Source organism: Crinia signifera, chromosome 8 (assembly GCF_055691185.1).
Source record: "Crinia signifera chromosome 8, ASM5569118v1, whole genome shotgun sequence".
Taxonomy (NCBI): Eukaryota; Metazoa; Chordata; class Amphibia; order Anura; family Myobatrachidae; genus Crinia; species Crinia signifera.
This window is the reverse complement of record NC_139224.1, coordinates 131,276,082-131,291,776: the sequence shown is the minus strand read 5'-3', so window position 1 is coordinate 131,291,776 and position 15,695 is coordinate 131,276,082. Positions and strand designations below refer to the sequence as shown.

General features: G+C 46.5%; 1 protein-coding gene across 1 annotated transcript in view; it reads right to left on the bottom strand.

Moving 5' to 3' along the window:
* AXDND1 (axonemal dynein light chain domain containing 1) overlaps window positions 1-15,695 on the bottom strand; it is a 59,251-nt gene that overhangs the window by 5,042 nt on the left and 38,514 nt on the right. Inside the window, exons 17-22 of the mRNA XM_083158090.1 lie at window positions 8,791-8,884; window positions 7,063-7,271; window positions 5,492-5,570; window positions 4,642-4,752; window positions 405-539; window positions 225-316 (exon numbers count right to left, since the gene is read on the bottom strand). Of these exons, the coding sequence (XP_083014216.1) occupies window positions 225-316; window positions 405-539; window positions 4,642-4,752; window positions 5,492-5,570; window positions 7,063-7,271; window positions 8,791-8,884 (720 nt within the window). The remainder of the gene's footprint in view (window positions 1-224; window positions 317-404; window positions 540-4,641; window positions 4,753-5,491; window positions 5,571-7,062; window positions 7,272-8,790; window positions 8,885-15,695) is intronic.

Sequence of the window (15,695 nt, the reverse complement as noted above, 5' to 3'; positions counted from 1 at the left end):
ATCTCGATCTACCAGTGGGAGCGCCACAATTGACAGGTAGATCGCGATCGCCGTTCTGGCCAGGTCTGCACTAGAGTATAATAAATTGTGTGCAATAATACCTATAATGAGTATATATATTGTATATGACAGTGTATATAAATGAAATATGTTTAAACTAGAGAAAAAGTGCATATACTATATATCTATTTTACTACTAATAAAAAGTAACCAGATGTACTCACAGAAGGCGCTTCTCCAGTTGTTGCAAAGATGTCAAAGACTCAAAGGCTTGTATGGATCGTGGTGTACTGGGTCTGCTAGCTTTTAGAAAACCCTGCAACAATGATAACAAGGGTTAACAGACTATCTGTCATACAGAAGGGACATACATTTGTAATTAAAGCCCAAGAACATGCTCTAACCTCAGTAGAAATAGGAATTTCCACTTCCTGCAAGGACTTCTTACAAATGTTTCCATCGTAGCCAATGATTCTCATCGCATCCTGTGTAGAAGCCATATTATTCCTGAGTTTGTCCATTCTGGTTTGGGTGTTAACCTGGAATTAAGGCATTTTAAACATGTTGAATGTGTGAATGTCCTTTTGTTCAGGGGTATGCTTGACATCAGTATTCCTGCACCATATTGAGAGATTCCGGAAGCATGTTGGTGTGTATTGGGTGCCAACTAGGCACTTCAAATGTCTGGATCGTCTGTGATCCCTCTCATTATAACCCTATACTTTGCAGACACAGTTACAGTAGTTTTTTTTTTCTAGACCACAACACTGATGTATAGTAAAAAAGACAAAAATAACCAGAAAAAAATCTTAAATGTATTAAGAACCCATCACATCGCTGGCAGCAGTGGATGAGTATGAGCGGGGGCTGGAGGTACCATGGGAAATGCTCCTGCAGCCGGGTAATCACTGCCAGCAATGGAGAATTCTGTAGGATGGGGTCAATTATTATTATTATGCTGTGAGGCAGTAATGCTAATCATACCATCCATACTGCCCTATGCTGGAGAGGCAGTGATCAGAGACAGGTAGGAGTGGTATCCTGCACAGGACAATAAGAGAATCAAATGTAATCAAAAAACCAACTAGAAAGAGTGTATATATGGTGACATACAACAGTTACAACGTTGGAGGTGCCTCCAACGTTAGCCATAAATATTTATCTACAGTTTAACTCTATATGGCTAATTTTGCCTCACATGACTTAAAAGGAGTTATCACTATTTTAGATATATTGGAATTAAAAGTTAAGTTTTAACTCATTCATAATACATCATTCTCAACAAATTAAAAGTGTGCCTCCAACAAGAATCCCTGTCTGCGAACGGTTGACCACTCTTTGTGGACTACCGTCTCTCTTTCTAAGTATAGAGGCAGTGATCAGCCCAACATTGTGCACCAAAGGCATGGCTGGTCAGGCAGGTAAACTCACTTGCACATTATAGGAGAGGTTAATTTCAGATTATTAGTGAATACAGTATGGGGTTTGGTGAGAATTTCCTCCACTCATGGATGACTCCACTTAAGGTTATCCAAGGCCACAAACATTTGCATCTCTTAAATATGGCACAAATCACGGGGTGAAAAATCTGCTTAAGTCCATTTTAGTAATTGCTTTGGTCATGGGTAATTAACCTCTCAGGGGGTTGCAGGCTAATTGCAGTAGAATGTTCGGTACTTGTGTATTATCATGGCGACCAATTTAATGTAAATCGCATACGATATTGCATACGATTTAGCGACTGATTTGCGGCTGATTTGATCCATGATGCGATTTAGCGTCCAATTTTTGCCCATTTCCTGCCGATTTGCATGCTATTCCTGTTCATACCCCCACTATCGGCGTGGAGTTGATTTTATAAAGCATGGCGAGCGCAAATAGGCACCGAGCCTGAAGCGTGGCGAGCGGACGCGTAAAACGATCCCAAAGTGTGGCGAGGGGACGTGGAATACACGTCAAGTAATCCGTGTCCGCTCGCCACGCTTCGGGATCATTTTACGTGGCCCCTCACGGGGCTCGCTGCGCTCTCCATGCTTCGGGCACGGCGGCTCGCTGCGCTTGCCACGCTTTATAAAATGAACGGTACTTGTGTATTATCACGGCGCCCATCGCATACCACTAAATAAGGTATGCGATGGTATTGGATGCGATATTCGCGTTAAATGACCCAGAATGTACACTTAAATATCGCATAGTATCGCATGCCAGCAAATGGCATGCGATGCGATTTTTAATTGTACAAGCACCCTGATGGGTGCTTGCAATGTTAAATGCACCCCCATTGTCAACGCAACCCCCACTATCAACTCCAACCCAAAGCGTGGCGAGGGGACCCGGATTACTTTACATGTATTCCGCATCCGCTCGCCACGCTTCGGGCTCGGTGGCTCGCTGCGCTCGCCGCTATATTGCATGCGATGAGATGCGATGCGATGAGATGCAGTACGATAGACATCGTGGGCGCCGTGATAATTCACAAGTACCAAATGAACTCCACGCCGAGGTGGATAATGGGGGTATGAACAGGTCGGGAGGACGCATACCGCTTCTGCTCGCCACGCATCGGGCTGACTTGGATAGTGGGAGTGTGCAATGATGGAATAGCATGCAAATCGGCCGGAAAACGCGGAAAATCGGCCAAAATCTATTTTTGGATGCGATTTGCAGCTGATTTGCGTCCGATTTTCGGCCGTGATAATACACAAGTACCGAATGTTCTTTGAAAGAGAATGTTTAGGACAGTTTGCAGTAACTGGGTGTTGTTGCTTTGATGTGTGTCAATTCAGGCTTTGGCAGTTCCTGTATGGCAAACCCTGTGGCTCAAATGTGGGCTATGGATATGGTACTCAAAAAAATAAAATTATTTCACATGCCTTGTGGGCCGATTGATTTTATGTATAAAAGTTTTATATTGTGTCCATAGTGATAGTGGACATGGGAACCTCAAAATGAACCTGCTGCATGCCTCACAAGAAGATCTCACTCACGCTGTGAGCTGCGTGCCAGGAGCCGACAGCCAGAGACAGAGCAGCGCTGAAGTGCGGTGATTGACAGTGGCAGTATGGGACTCGCACACAGGGCAGAAACATCAGAGCGGGAAGGCCCAACTGCCCTGTGAGTAGGGAAAGGTAGGGTCAGTAATATTAACTCTCCTTATCCCAGTTTAATAACTGTCTGCTCTGCTGTGAGGGGGCAGCCGCTGCGCTGATAGGCTATAGTCCCGATCTGTCTCTATGACTCCGCCCAGCATTATTCACACAAAAAGTGACAGATCTGGGCTAATATATAGTAGATGCTAGAGGAGGCGACCTCCTCTAGCATCCTAAATAACAGTCTGCTGTAAGGCGGCGGCCATTTTGCAAGTGGAATTCTCAAGGACGAGCGCTGGGACCGCAGACAGGAGGGTCTGCTGGTCCCGGTGGGCAGAATTGGATCAGGTGACAGCGGTGAGGAGGGGAAGAGGGGGAGATCACATGCCCCTCCAGCACCAGTACTACCCTCACACATGCCCCTACCCCACCCACCAGACCCGCACCTCCCCCACCAACAGCACCCTCGGACACCCTCCCGCACCCCCACCAACAGTACCGCCAGACACCCTCTGGCACCCCCACCAACAGCACCCCCAGATACTCTCCACCATCACTGCACCCACCCCTCCTCCACCGGGAGCAAGAAAAGCATACGCCTCTCCCCCACCCACGCCACACCTGAGCCAAAGACAATTGTAGTACCCCTGTACCCGCTCTCCCCCACCCAAGCCACCCCTGCACACACCTGCTCCTCCCCAACCCACACTACCAATATGCATGCAGTACGCCCACACCCACATGCGGATCACCTGCACCTGACCCTCTCCCACCCGCAGTACCCCTGCAACCGGCCCTCACCCACCCGTGACACCACCATAACCGCCCCACCCACTGGACCCCCCCACACCCTCCCCTCCCCAAGCCACAGCACCCCCACAACGGCAACTCCACCACCCGCAGTACACTGCAACCCACCGCTTCCACAACCACAGCACCACCTGACACCTTCCCCCACGCACCACACAAGGCCCCCCCGCACCTGCAACTCCACCACCCGCATTCACCCTGCATTATCCCCACACCCGCCACTCAAGATCCCACCCACACCACACCCAATCAATCTCCCCCACTCATGGCACCGTCGCACACGACCCTCACTGACCCACGCCTAAATTCTGTACATTTTACCTTGCAGGTACATTTATTTTCATACTTTCACCCAAATACATATTTTTTACAAAAAAGTTCCTTCATAACTCAATTCTGTACATCTTACTCTCTAAGCACTGTTCAACCCAACGGAAGAGGCACACCCCTTTCACAATCAGATGTCTCTAAAAGCTAAATTTGCCTGCTCCACTGGGGTCTCTGGGGCAGAAATTCATTTAAAAAAAAAACCCAAGCAAACGGCTGGTGCCTGACGGAAAGCAATGGGGTCCCTGAGATTAGGAGGGCCCAGGATAATGTACCCCCAGGACCCCCACCTCCTTTAATCTGGCTCTGTAGGTATGGTGGAACCCTGTGCAGTGCCAATTTCTTTCTTTCTTTGACACATGGACTCTAAGCTACAATCAAAGGATAGAGAAACAGACCCATTGTGCATAAATACCTTATTTCCACTGTAGCTTGGATCCTGTGGACTGATCTCAGATGGAACAACATAATCTGTGACTTTTGAGAGAAGCAATTTGCATGTTTCAATCCACTCATCACACGAACTCTAAATAAATTACAGACAAAAAAATGACATTGTTGAATTTGAGGTTTTAGGTCTAGGCACTATGCCCAGAGAGATTGGGAGAGTTAATCTGTAATTCAGCAGCCACCTGGGTAGGGGATTGCGTGCCACTAATAAATTGTAAAGAAAACAAGAGGGATCCTAGTGGCGCTTAAATCACATGTGTATAAGTTATTGCCCTGGGGACTTTTTGTTGTACAATTGTTGATCCACAGTAAAAAAGTTTAAATGGTAAAATTAATTATTATATATTAAATAACTATATATTATATTAAATAAGTTGCCCGCCTGTAATTTAAGCGCCACTAGGATCCCTCTTGTTTTACTATGCCCACAGATGCGTCATTTCCAACACCAGTTACAATTTTAAAGAGGTGACTATACTTTTAGTCTAATAGTAAATCCCCAGTAACATGATCAGTCACGTGACTGCTGTAGCAATATCTTATTTTAATAAACCTTGATATATTTAATATAATATATAATCATGTTTTTACTTATTATCTGAACAATATTTATATTTGCTATATTAATTCACCAAACATGTGGTAAAAAATTGTCTAAAAGGGCCTGTCACATGACTCTTTTGGAATGCGTTTGTGACAAACAAAAGCAATAAACATCATGCTATGAGTATGAATATGACCTAATAAAATCATTTTTTTATGCATTGGCAATATCTATGTAGTAACATAAAATAGTGTTACCAGCCAGCTCCCACCTTTATTGCCTGAAGTTGTCTCAACTCATAGCCAGAATCTTCATCCAGAGGATTATTCTCCAGCATATCCTGGCAAGACCTGGCAAGAGAGCTATTGTCAGTTTAGCTGTAGCTGCTGCAGCGTAATATCTTCACCACTGTCTCTATGGTCCTGGCTTAACGCTAGACTGCGTGTAATCACAGCCTAGGGAACAGGTTATCCCCCCCCACTGCCTGGCTGAATGCCGTAAGGAGAAATCATTCGCTCGCCATCTAATGTTTTTCCCAGCCTTCGGTTCAGATGACCGCTGTAACTCCAAATTCAGGGTGGGCGCTGACGTCATGTGGACGCATTAGCAGGGGAACCCCCAGCGTTTTTATGGGGACACCCATAAAACGCTGGGCATTCCCCTGCTGCCTCCCCTGCCTGCCCCCTTCCCTCCAGTTACTAAGCGAATGCCTCGGCGAGCGCAATACTTGCTGAAGGCAAAAAGGGGGGACTGCAAATGTGCATTGAAAATGGGGCCGAATTCAGACTTGAACGAACAGGTCTGAATCAGCTCCTATGACCCTGAATTGAAGACCTTGTCACTGAAAATGTTGTAACATCAAAACTCAGATGAAAAATGTTAACAATGGTTTATAATTCTACATATTATCATGGACTACCAAGGCAACCACATTGACATGGCACACGATGTAGTAGCAGGGGGGCTTTGGAATGCCCCTCTGAGCTCTGTAGGCAGTTTGACATTTTCTGCCTCTTTTTGACCCCCAATGTACTTGTTTAGCAGAATGTGTGTGTGTCAGCCATACTTGATGCCCTGGCAGTTTTTGAAAAATAAATAAAGAGGTAAAAAATAAAATAAGAGTTACTTAATTGGTATGCAGTTACTGTGTTGACATTCAGAAAATTGTCGACATGTACAGAATGTCCCTCCCAAATAAGGTGCAACCAATCCTTACTGCAAATAAATTGCAGATAGAAATGATAGGGCACAACATTTTTTGATACAATAATTTGGTTAAATTTTTTGCCTTATATCAGATCCATTTGTCAACTTTAAGTTTTAGTTGTTCTTTAAACCCTTCGCTGGCACTCCTGAGAATTTTCCAGGCTATGCGCCAGTGCCCAGATGGGAGTACCAGTGCCTGCGCTCCCTCCTGCCGGGCAGCCCCACTGAGCTGAGCGCTGAGATCAGCCATCAGCCCTGCACTCAGCTTCAGTCGCTGTCCGGCTCCTGCTGCCCGGCCCTGCCTTCTTCCCCCCAGATATGTACGGTGTGACCTTGCTAACGTCAGGCCGCACACAGCCTTGTTGCTGGGGGCAGGGCCGGGCAGCGGCTGATCTGGTGCGCGGCGCTGCCCGGCCCCTGCAAACACAGTGGTTTTTTTTGGCCTAGGGAGCGCTCCCCCAAAAAACTTGCCCAGTGGGGAGCACTTCCTAAAAAAAAAACACTGAAGGGGTTAATCTAATTTGTTTGTTTAGCTTTAAATTATTTAGTAGAACAATTTATTAATGACAGCCACCAACATTGTGACAGTTGCTATTTACTTAAGTTTTCAAAAGTAGTATGAATGAGAAGACCCACCTAGTAATGTAAGAGGAGAAAAGGTTTAGTTTTTGGGCTAAGACGAGGGCTTCTTCTTGCATTTTCTGCACATTAACTGTGGCAGCGAGTTCTTCCTTATCAAACCCAACAACAGTGTTGGTATCTGAGGGGTCAGAAGGAAAGTCTGGGGATAAGAGCATCAGAATATCCACCAAGTACTGGACCATAGCTGTATGGAGGTTTGTTATCTGAGGAAATGACACAGAGATATTCAGAATAATAACATAAGATTTCTGTTAGGTTATATATCCTATTATGCTGAGTTACAGATATGTCCTCATATACTGTGGCTTCTATCTCATCAATCAGCCCCTCTCTACACACCAGGTTCTGGGGTGACTTGTCCGGGCATATAAAAATAGAACAACTGGAAGCAACAAAGCTAGTTTGCATTGGTCAATTGGATGTGTGACATCCTATCTGAAATAGAAGTCCCATTTTAGTAAATATACCCCTTATGCGACCCATAGACTTGTGCGATTGCATTCGACGTGATATCGGGTTCGATTTCCCCTAAAGCTCACCCTTCGATAAATCGCATCGAAAATGCTTTTTTGGTGTACAATTGTGCATACAATCATGCGATTTATCAAATGCCCCTTGCGATGAAAAAAAAAACCAGGCAGAATTGCATGATCGAATGCGATTGCATCGAATGCTGTAAAAACAATCCAGATTATCGAACAGATCTTGTGCGGTCATGTGCACAGTGGGTGGAAGAGGAGTGACCAGGAAGTGAGCAGAAATATTCAGGAATCGAATGTTGCTGTTAGAAAAATCGAATGCGCACAGAACAGCATTCGACCGCACGTACAATTCAATAAATATGTGAAGAGCATAAGATCATGAGACGCGAGTTCCGACCGGTGTGCCCGCGCATCGCATCGCATGGTACGTAAAATGTGGTCGAAATGGAATGATTGCATGCAATATCTCACAAGTGTATGGGCAGCATTAGTGTGTCATCAGGAAACACTTCCCACACTTCCAACTCATCTAACCCCAACGTATAAGGGTGCTGTAAGTAATGGGTATAGACATGTAGACCAAATGAAATGCAGCTGTGCTGTACAAATAGAAGCTGGGGGTCCATAACTATGGATGGTACATGTGGGTATAACATAAAGCCTGCTAGTGGTGCCAGCATAGAGCAACATTCAGGATTTATTCAGCAAAGAAAATGTTATATAGGGCCCGATTCAGACCTGTTCGCTAGGCTGCATATACTGTACTCGCAGCCGAGCAAACAGGTAAGCATCGGAAGTGGAGAGAAATCATTCGATGGTCGCTGACCATCGAATGATTTCTCTCCTCATTGGTAATAAAAGTCAGTCTAGGCTGACTTATTTCCGCCGCTGATTGGTGAATACGGGGTGGGCCCTCACATCATGTGACCTCAGCCACCCGCCCCCAGCAGGCATTCCCTGCGTACCCTTTGGAATGCCAAGCGTTTTCATGGGGACGCCCATAAAACCCTGCCCGTTCCTCTAGAGCAAACGGTCCTGCAAGTGTGAAACTCACCAAAGCCATTCGCTCCCGGGGTATGCGCAAATACCCCACCATCAGACATAAGGCCAAATTTGGACCGAACAAACAGGTTTGAATCAGCCCCATAGTACAATAATAAGGCTGTGCCTTAGTGTCTGGCCGGCTAACTGTTCTGTATATACTGTAAGGCCACATGTACTTCCAACAGAGCTTACACACCTCCTGGGTGAGCTGTACATTGTCCCTCTCTGTTCCGCTGGTGATGGTCAGAACCCACTGCTGCAGCGCCTTCATGACCTCTTCTGTTTCCACTCTAATGAGATAATAGGAGTTACTGTAGTATTATTATTATATTTTTATTTATAAGGCGCCACAAGTGGTACGCAGCGCCGTACATATAGGACACATTATAACAGTACATGGTATACAGAACTAGACATAACAGTGACAGAAAAACAAAAACAGAGCACAAGTAACAGCACAATTCTTGGTACACAATACAGCTGAGTCTTATAGGGAAGTGAATGAGAATAGATGCAGGTATAGATTGTAGGTGAGTAAGAGAGCTGTAATTGAAAGGCTTAATTGAGTGCTGTGGGAACAGGAGGGAGGAGGGCCCTACTCTAAGGAGCTTACAATCTAGAAGGAGGGGGAGACAGACAGGTGACATGCGGTCAGTGCCGGTGCAAGGCACTGGTGCACCCCAGGCGGGGGGTCAGGGGGGTGGTCGGGGGTGGAGCTCCGATCCGCCGCAGCGTTCCACGGGAGGGGGTGGGGGGTCTTTGGCTTTCGGTGTCGTGGGTGTTGTGGCCGGCAGTGCTGCTCAGCGTGCCGTGTGATACGGCGGCAGGCCGCTGCGTCATTCCACTGGGAGGGGGGGTGTCACGGACCCACCGGTCGCCTGCTCCGATACGTCAATCTGAGCAGCTCCGGCCGTGACTGGGGTTCACTTAGGACACTCGGGTCCTTTCCTTGAGGTACACTGCCACCAGTCAAAACCTGATTTTAGCCCTTGAAACTGCGCAAGGGGCGGCTTGGCTCGCACCTGACCGCACAATAAAATATACAAATGGTAACACGCTGGAGCGTTCTCTTCTGAGGCTAATGAGTCTTAAGAACACAGAACCAGGACTGAGAATATGTATTATTTATTCCTAGAAATACTACAGAGCTTTAGAAAATAGTTACAAGATTTTACAATGATTTTAAAAGTACACACGAGTTTAAAATGCAATTTCAGAAATAAAATAAAAGGAAAAAAGGACAGAACCTATCTTACACTTAAATACAGATCCTGACGTGGGGGGTTCTCCACAAGAAATCTCTGGTCGCTTACAGCCTGTTTGCTAGACCCCCAGGTAGTGACACTGACTATAGGGAGAAGGGTCTTAGTTATACCTTGAAGACTCCCTCATCCCTCCCACCCTTGGGATTTTTAACCATTCCCTTGCTGAGCCTACTGAAGGTCCCTAGATATAGGATCTTTCCCATAAAGAAGTTGTCCCTGCTTTGAAGTAGATTTTATACATTCCTCAAGTGATAAGAGGTAATTTAGTAGAGGGCAGAGCACCTTTGGCTTTTGGCTGGACACTATTGCTCTCCCCCCCAATCTGGTTTATGAGGTGTCTCAGATCTTATCTTACATCCTAACTCCAGAGGAGTCCACAGATGGCTACACTCCCTGGGTCACCAATAGTCCACACACATAATACATGACATGTTCTGATCTCCCACATAATAATCACAGGGGGCATGATTTTACCAAACATACCAGACATACATTGATTGAACAGATAATCATAACAGGAGGCATACGTTAATTTGATCGATCACCTGATCTGATCGTTACACCTCCCCCTTTTAAAATGGCGCACAGAGGCGGTGACCCACGTCACCGTCTCATCAGTGCGCTATTAACTACATCACCTGGACAGGTAGCAGTGGTCTCTGTGCTGAGACAGACTGCCACTGATTCTGCGGGATCTGTACTAACACTTCCCTATACTTGGCACCACCTGACCCATAGTCTGTGAGCATACTGATATAGTGGAAGCTGTGTCCCCCTTTTCCCATCCCGGCTGGTATTGACACAGCCCCCCACAGCTGTGTGTCGAACTCCTGGACACGGATTCTCCCCTGCAGCTGGCAGTTTGGCCTTACTCACTGAGATCAGTACCAGACCATTCCGCCACACCCCGAACGGCCATCCCCCTGGGACTCGTAACTCAGCACGTTTAACTATACCACAGGTGTGGGGCATTCTCCCAGCACTATATACAGAATTAAAAATGTCTTCCCAGCACCTCTCCTGAGCTGACTGACCCCCCCCTCCCCTTCACTGGGGGGATGGTCCACTCACTCAACACCTCACACCTCATCCTTTTGTGAGGAGATTCGCTCTCTGGGTCTGTGAATTGTGAAGGGGGGCATGTTTCTGCAAGGGGGAATACCAGCAGGTCATTGTCACCTGTCTCTGAAACATCCCAGCTCAGCTTTTCCGAGGTTAATGGAGCTGAGTTTACCTGTGCTTCGCGGGGCCTCCCACCCTTCTGGTTACACACAGCAGCTTCCCTACTAGCCACTGGCTCTATTCCTGAAACAACCCTCTCACTGTACCCAGGGGTATCTTCCCCACTTCCCAGGTATGGGGCAGCCTGTGCAGGGTTGATTCTCAGTTCTGCATGGAAAGCCAAGCTTTCCATGGCAGTCCAGGACACCTTCCTGAGCCTGACCTTCCCTCCCAGACCCGCAGGTTCTGTGGCTGGGGTGGTGCCACTGAGGTTCTCAGGAGAGGCATCCGTTTTTTGGGATCGGGTGATGCGGTGCAACTCACCTCCATCCGGGGGGTGGGGGGACACGACGACGACCAGCTGCAGACTGCCGCCCTCCAGTGGCCGGCGCCCTAGGCAAATGCCTAGAGCTACCTAGTGGTGGCGACAGCCCTGCATGCGGTGCAGGTAAGGAGACCTGGGGCAAGAAGTGAGCATGGCAGGGATGGGCAGGACATGAGGCAGCAGGTAAAGAGAATGGACAAAGTAGTCCTCTACCTCCTCCTATCCTCCTCTCAACCCCTCCACCTGCACCCTTGACCCCAAACAGCTTTGCACAGTGGCCCATGCCACAACACACCCGGCTAGGGGGCAGAAAGCCTGCAGAGTGAATAGGTATACCACAGGATTGAGGAACCATGGCTCTGGTACAACAGTGTCGTTCAGAAGGATGGTGTTAAAAGAGAGAAAAGAGTACCTCTTCCGCACGATTCCGAGATTATTGCCAAAATCTCTATATAATAGAATTAATCGGATTTTCTCCACCTACATATGGAAAAACTCCAAACCCAGAATAGCTAAAAGCATTCTCACTCTTCCCAAACAGTCTGGGGGGGTAGCCTTCCCAGATATTGAAAAATATCATGCGGCATGTATCCTCACTCAAGCTGCAGATTGGTTCGAGCAGACTGAAACTAAACCCTGGGTTGTGCTAGGACAAGCCCCCATTCACCCCCTCCACCTACAAGATCTGTTGTGGTTGCCCCCAATTGATGTTCCACCACAGCAGAAAGTAGGCAAAAGCGGTCCACGCTACACTCTCCACATGGCATAAACTAGTTTCCTCCTCCACAACATTTTCCTTACCCTGTCCAGAACTGTCCTTATCTGCCATTGCTAGCCTAATCCCTGGTCTGTCCTTTGATTCTTGGGCAGAACGTGGCCTCCACTCTCTCAAAGATGTTCTCTTAGATCACTCTCTAGCCCCCTTTTCAGTACTTCAAGCCCAGCACAATATACCTAAACAGGACTTCTACAAATATTTACAGCTCTGACACTGGTTGTATAATAGCTCACCTAGGCATACAACGCAATTATCCTCCCCAAAGCTCTTGATACAGCATCTATGCTCCCCCAATAGGAGAGGAGGCATTTCCCGGTGGTACACGTATCTTTTGCTGGAGTCTAGGAGGGGAAAGCTGCCCGCTCAGCTTAAGTGGGAGTGAGATCTCGGTCTTTCCCTTTCGGGGGAGGAGTAGGACTCCATTGCCCATTCCTGTTTCAGGATCTCGAGATGTGTCGGAAATGTTTTATAAGCTATCCCAAAGAGTTTACCTTACCCCTGAACGCCTCCATAAATTTTGGCCTAATGTATCCCAATACTGCTGGAGAAACTGTGGATTTATTACAAACATCTTCCATGTTTTCTGGTCCTGTCCTTTGCTCCGACCCCTCTGGTCTGAAGTGTTTCTAATAATCCGTAAGGTATTACTGGTAGATCTTCCTGCTGAGTCATTGATTGCCTTGTTTCATTTTTACCCTGGCAAACTGTCCGTGGGTGACGGTTACCTTCTGGGACATATTTTAATCGCTACAAAAGTAGCCATAGCTCAACATTGGAAATCTTCAGCCATCCCAACAATACAAGCCATTGAAGAGAAAAATCACAAGCATTACCTATTTGAAATTGCTGATTGCAAGTATTCTGCAGCAACATCGCCATTGTCAAGGAGGTGGCTAAAATGGGGTCAATATAGAGAGAAACAACTTCTGCCCTTGTCTGAAAACTCTCATCTAGATCTCTCTATGCTACATTCACCAAATTCTAGCCCTTCCAATCGATTTTTATGTATACTGTCTTGGTTTATTGGAACACTAACACGTACATTTTACATGCCTCTTGCGTTTAGTATTAGTTACGTTCTATTAGTATACTAATTGCTCATAGTTCATGTCATTTATGTATAATGCCCGGCTCCTCCCTTTCCCTTACCCTACCCCATCCTCATTTTATTTGCATTCCCTCCCTTGAAATTCTGTTTTTTTTCTGTAAATCTTGAAACTTTAATAAAAATTATTATAAAAAAAAAAAAAAATAGAGAATAGAAAATTAGTACAGAGTTAGGGTAGGTAGTGTGAGAAGCAGGTGAACTTGAGAGACATATACAATGCACAGAGAACTGATGTGGAATCTGGCACAAGGAAATGGATACTGAGAAAATATGACTTGTGATATTAGGGTGAACACAACGTACTGGCTATGAGCATGGGCTTAGAGACCTGCAGACAGGGAGCTTGCTGAGGGCTGTACATTCAGAATGTGTTGGAGGTGGTGAAGTCCTTAGCTCAGTGGTTCCCAAACTTTTTTCAATCACGGCACCCCTAAGTATCAGAACATGTTTCACGGCACCCCTAGCCCAAACGTTTCTAATTGAGAAAATAAGAATAAATGGTACTTGTTTCCTAGCACGGCCACAACGATTTAGATCGTTGTGGTCGGAAGATAAAAAATCGGATCGATCGCATCGCATGCGATTTGGTCGCATGCGATGCGACCGATCCGACCGACCGATTTTTCACCCAATTTTTTTTTTTTTTTCACCCGATTTTTTTCAATTGCCCCCCCAAATGTTACTAAGTGGGCTAGACCCCACGATAGACGTCAACCCGAAGCGTGGCGAGCGCAGCGAGCCCGCGAGTGGCGGCGGTGCGCGTCCTCCGACCTTTTCATTCCCCTACTATCCACGTCGGCGTGGAGTTGAGAATATATAGTGTGGCGAGCGCAGCGAGCCACCGAGCCCGAAGCGTGGCGAGCGCAGCGAGCCCCGCGAGGGGACGCGTATAACTTCACAGGTATACGCGTCCCCTCGCGGGGCTCGCTGCGCTCGCCACGCTTCGGGCTCGGTGGCTCGCTGCGCTCGCCACACTATATATTCTCAACTCCACGCCGACGTGGATAGTAGGGGAATGAAAAGGTCGGAGGACGCGTACCGCCGCCCCTCGCGGGCTCGCTGCGCTCGCCACGCTTCGGGTTGACGTCTATCGTGGGGTCATGGCGGGCACATAAAAAATGTGAAATGGGTCATATTGGCCCATTTCACCTTTTTTTATCATTTTTCCCTATGTGAGATGGACTTAATCAAGTCCATCTAATCTTGTGCCATTATAATGGCACAAGACCGACGCGATCCTCCCGATTTCAATGTTAAAAGATTTTTTAACATTGAAGTCTATGGAAAAATCGGGTGAATCGGTCGGTCGCATCGCGGCCGATTTTAATTGGTCGCGACCGACCGATTGACCCGATTTCTGTCATTCAAAGGGAAAAAATTGTAAAAAATCGGCCACATCGTGAGGCACGTGTCCCTTAATTAAGAGCCACGATCACTCACGATTGTGGCCGTTCTAGGAAACAAGTACCGAATAAATATTAAAGTAAGTAAATTGTGTTTATATCTAATCCTTAGTGTCAGTTATGTGATGGGGGACAGGATTCACTTCTGTTTGTCCACAATTTGCCTAATACAGTGGTCAAAAATAATTTTAATGGGTCATGGACCACCAATCCAGGGCACCCCTGTAAGTCCTCCAAGGCACCCCATGGTGCCATGGCACACAGTTTGGGAACCACTGCCTTAGCTCACTGTTGTATGTTGATAGCAGTATGTTTGGGTGATATTAGAGGGTAGATGGGTGTCCTCCTGTCCTCTCCTGTTTATCTCCAGGATATCTCCAATGTTCTTATTAATATTTCCTCACACTTTACACTACACACTTAACAGCTGCACACAACACAGCCACACACGGCAAACAGCCGTCCAGTTTCAGATTAAATAAAAGTATCTCAGACCTGTGTCTGGGCCTTAATTGATAGCCCCACCCACAGCAAAAGCTTTCCTGCTAAGTGTGAATAGGGAAAGTCCAATACAAACACCCCCCCCCCACCAGTAATACAATGTCCTTTCCTGCCCAAATACAGACTACAATTACAAAATGTAATTTTTTCACTATCCAAATTACCAGCAGGGTTTGTTACAGCAGATAAAATCACTATGCAGGGATGCTATTAATAAGAGGCAGATATTATCCAAATACTGTATGGTCACATGATTTCTAGCAATACATATCTAGTTATTATATCTGTATGCTGATGATTTATTTTTCATATTAATGATGTAAACTGTACAAGCAATGAAAAAGGAGAATACCAGCAGCGATAGGGCTTGATAAATCACAACCACGGTGGACACCACACTGTCATCACTGAGCCATTTTACTGAACATTGAAATTAGTTCATGGCTGCTATTCATACAGTCGACATAAGTCGACATCAACTTAACTAAGGGGCACATTGT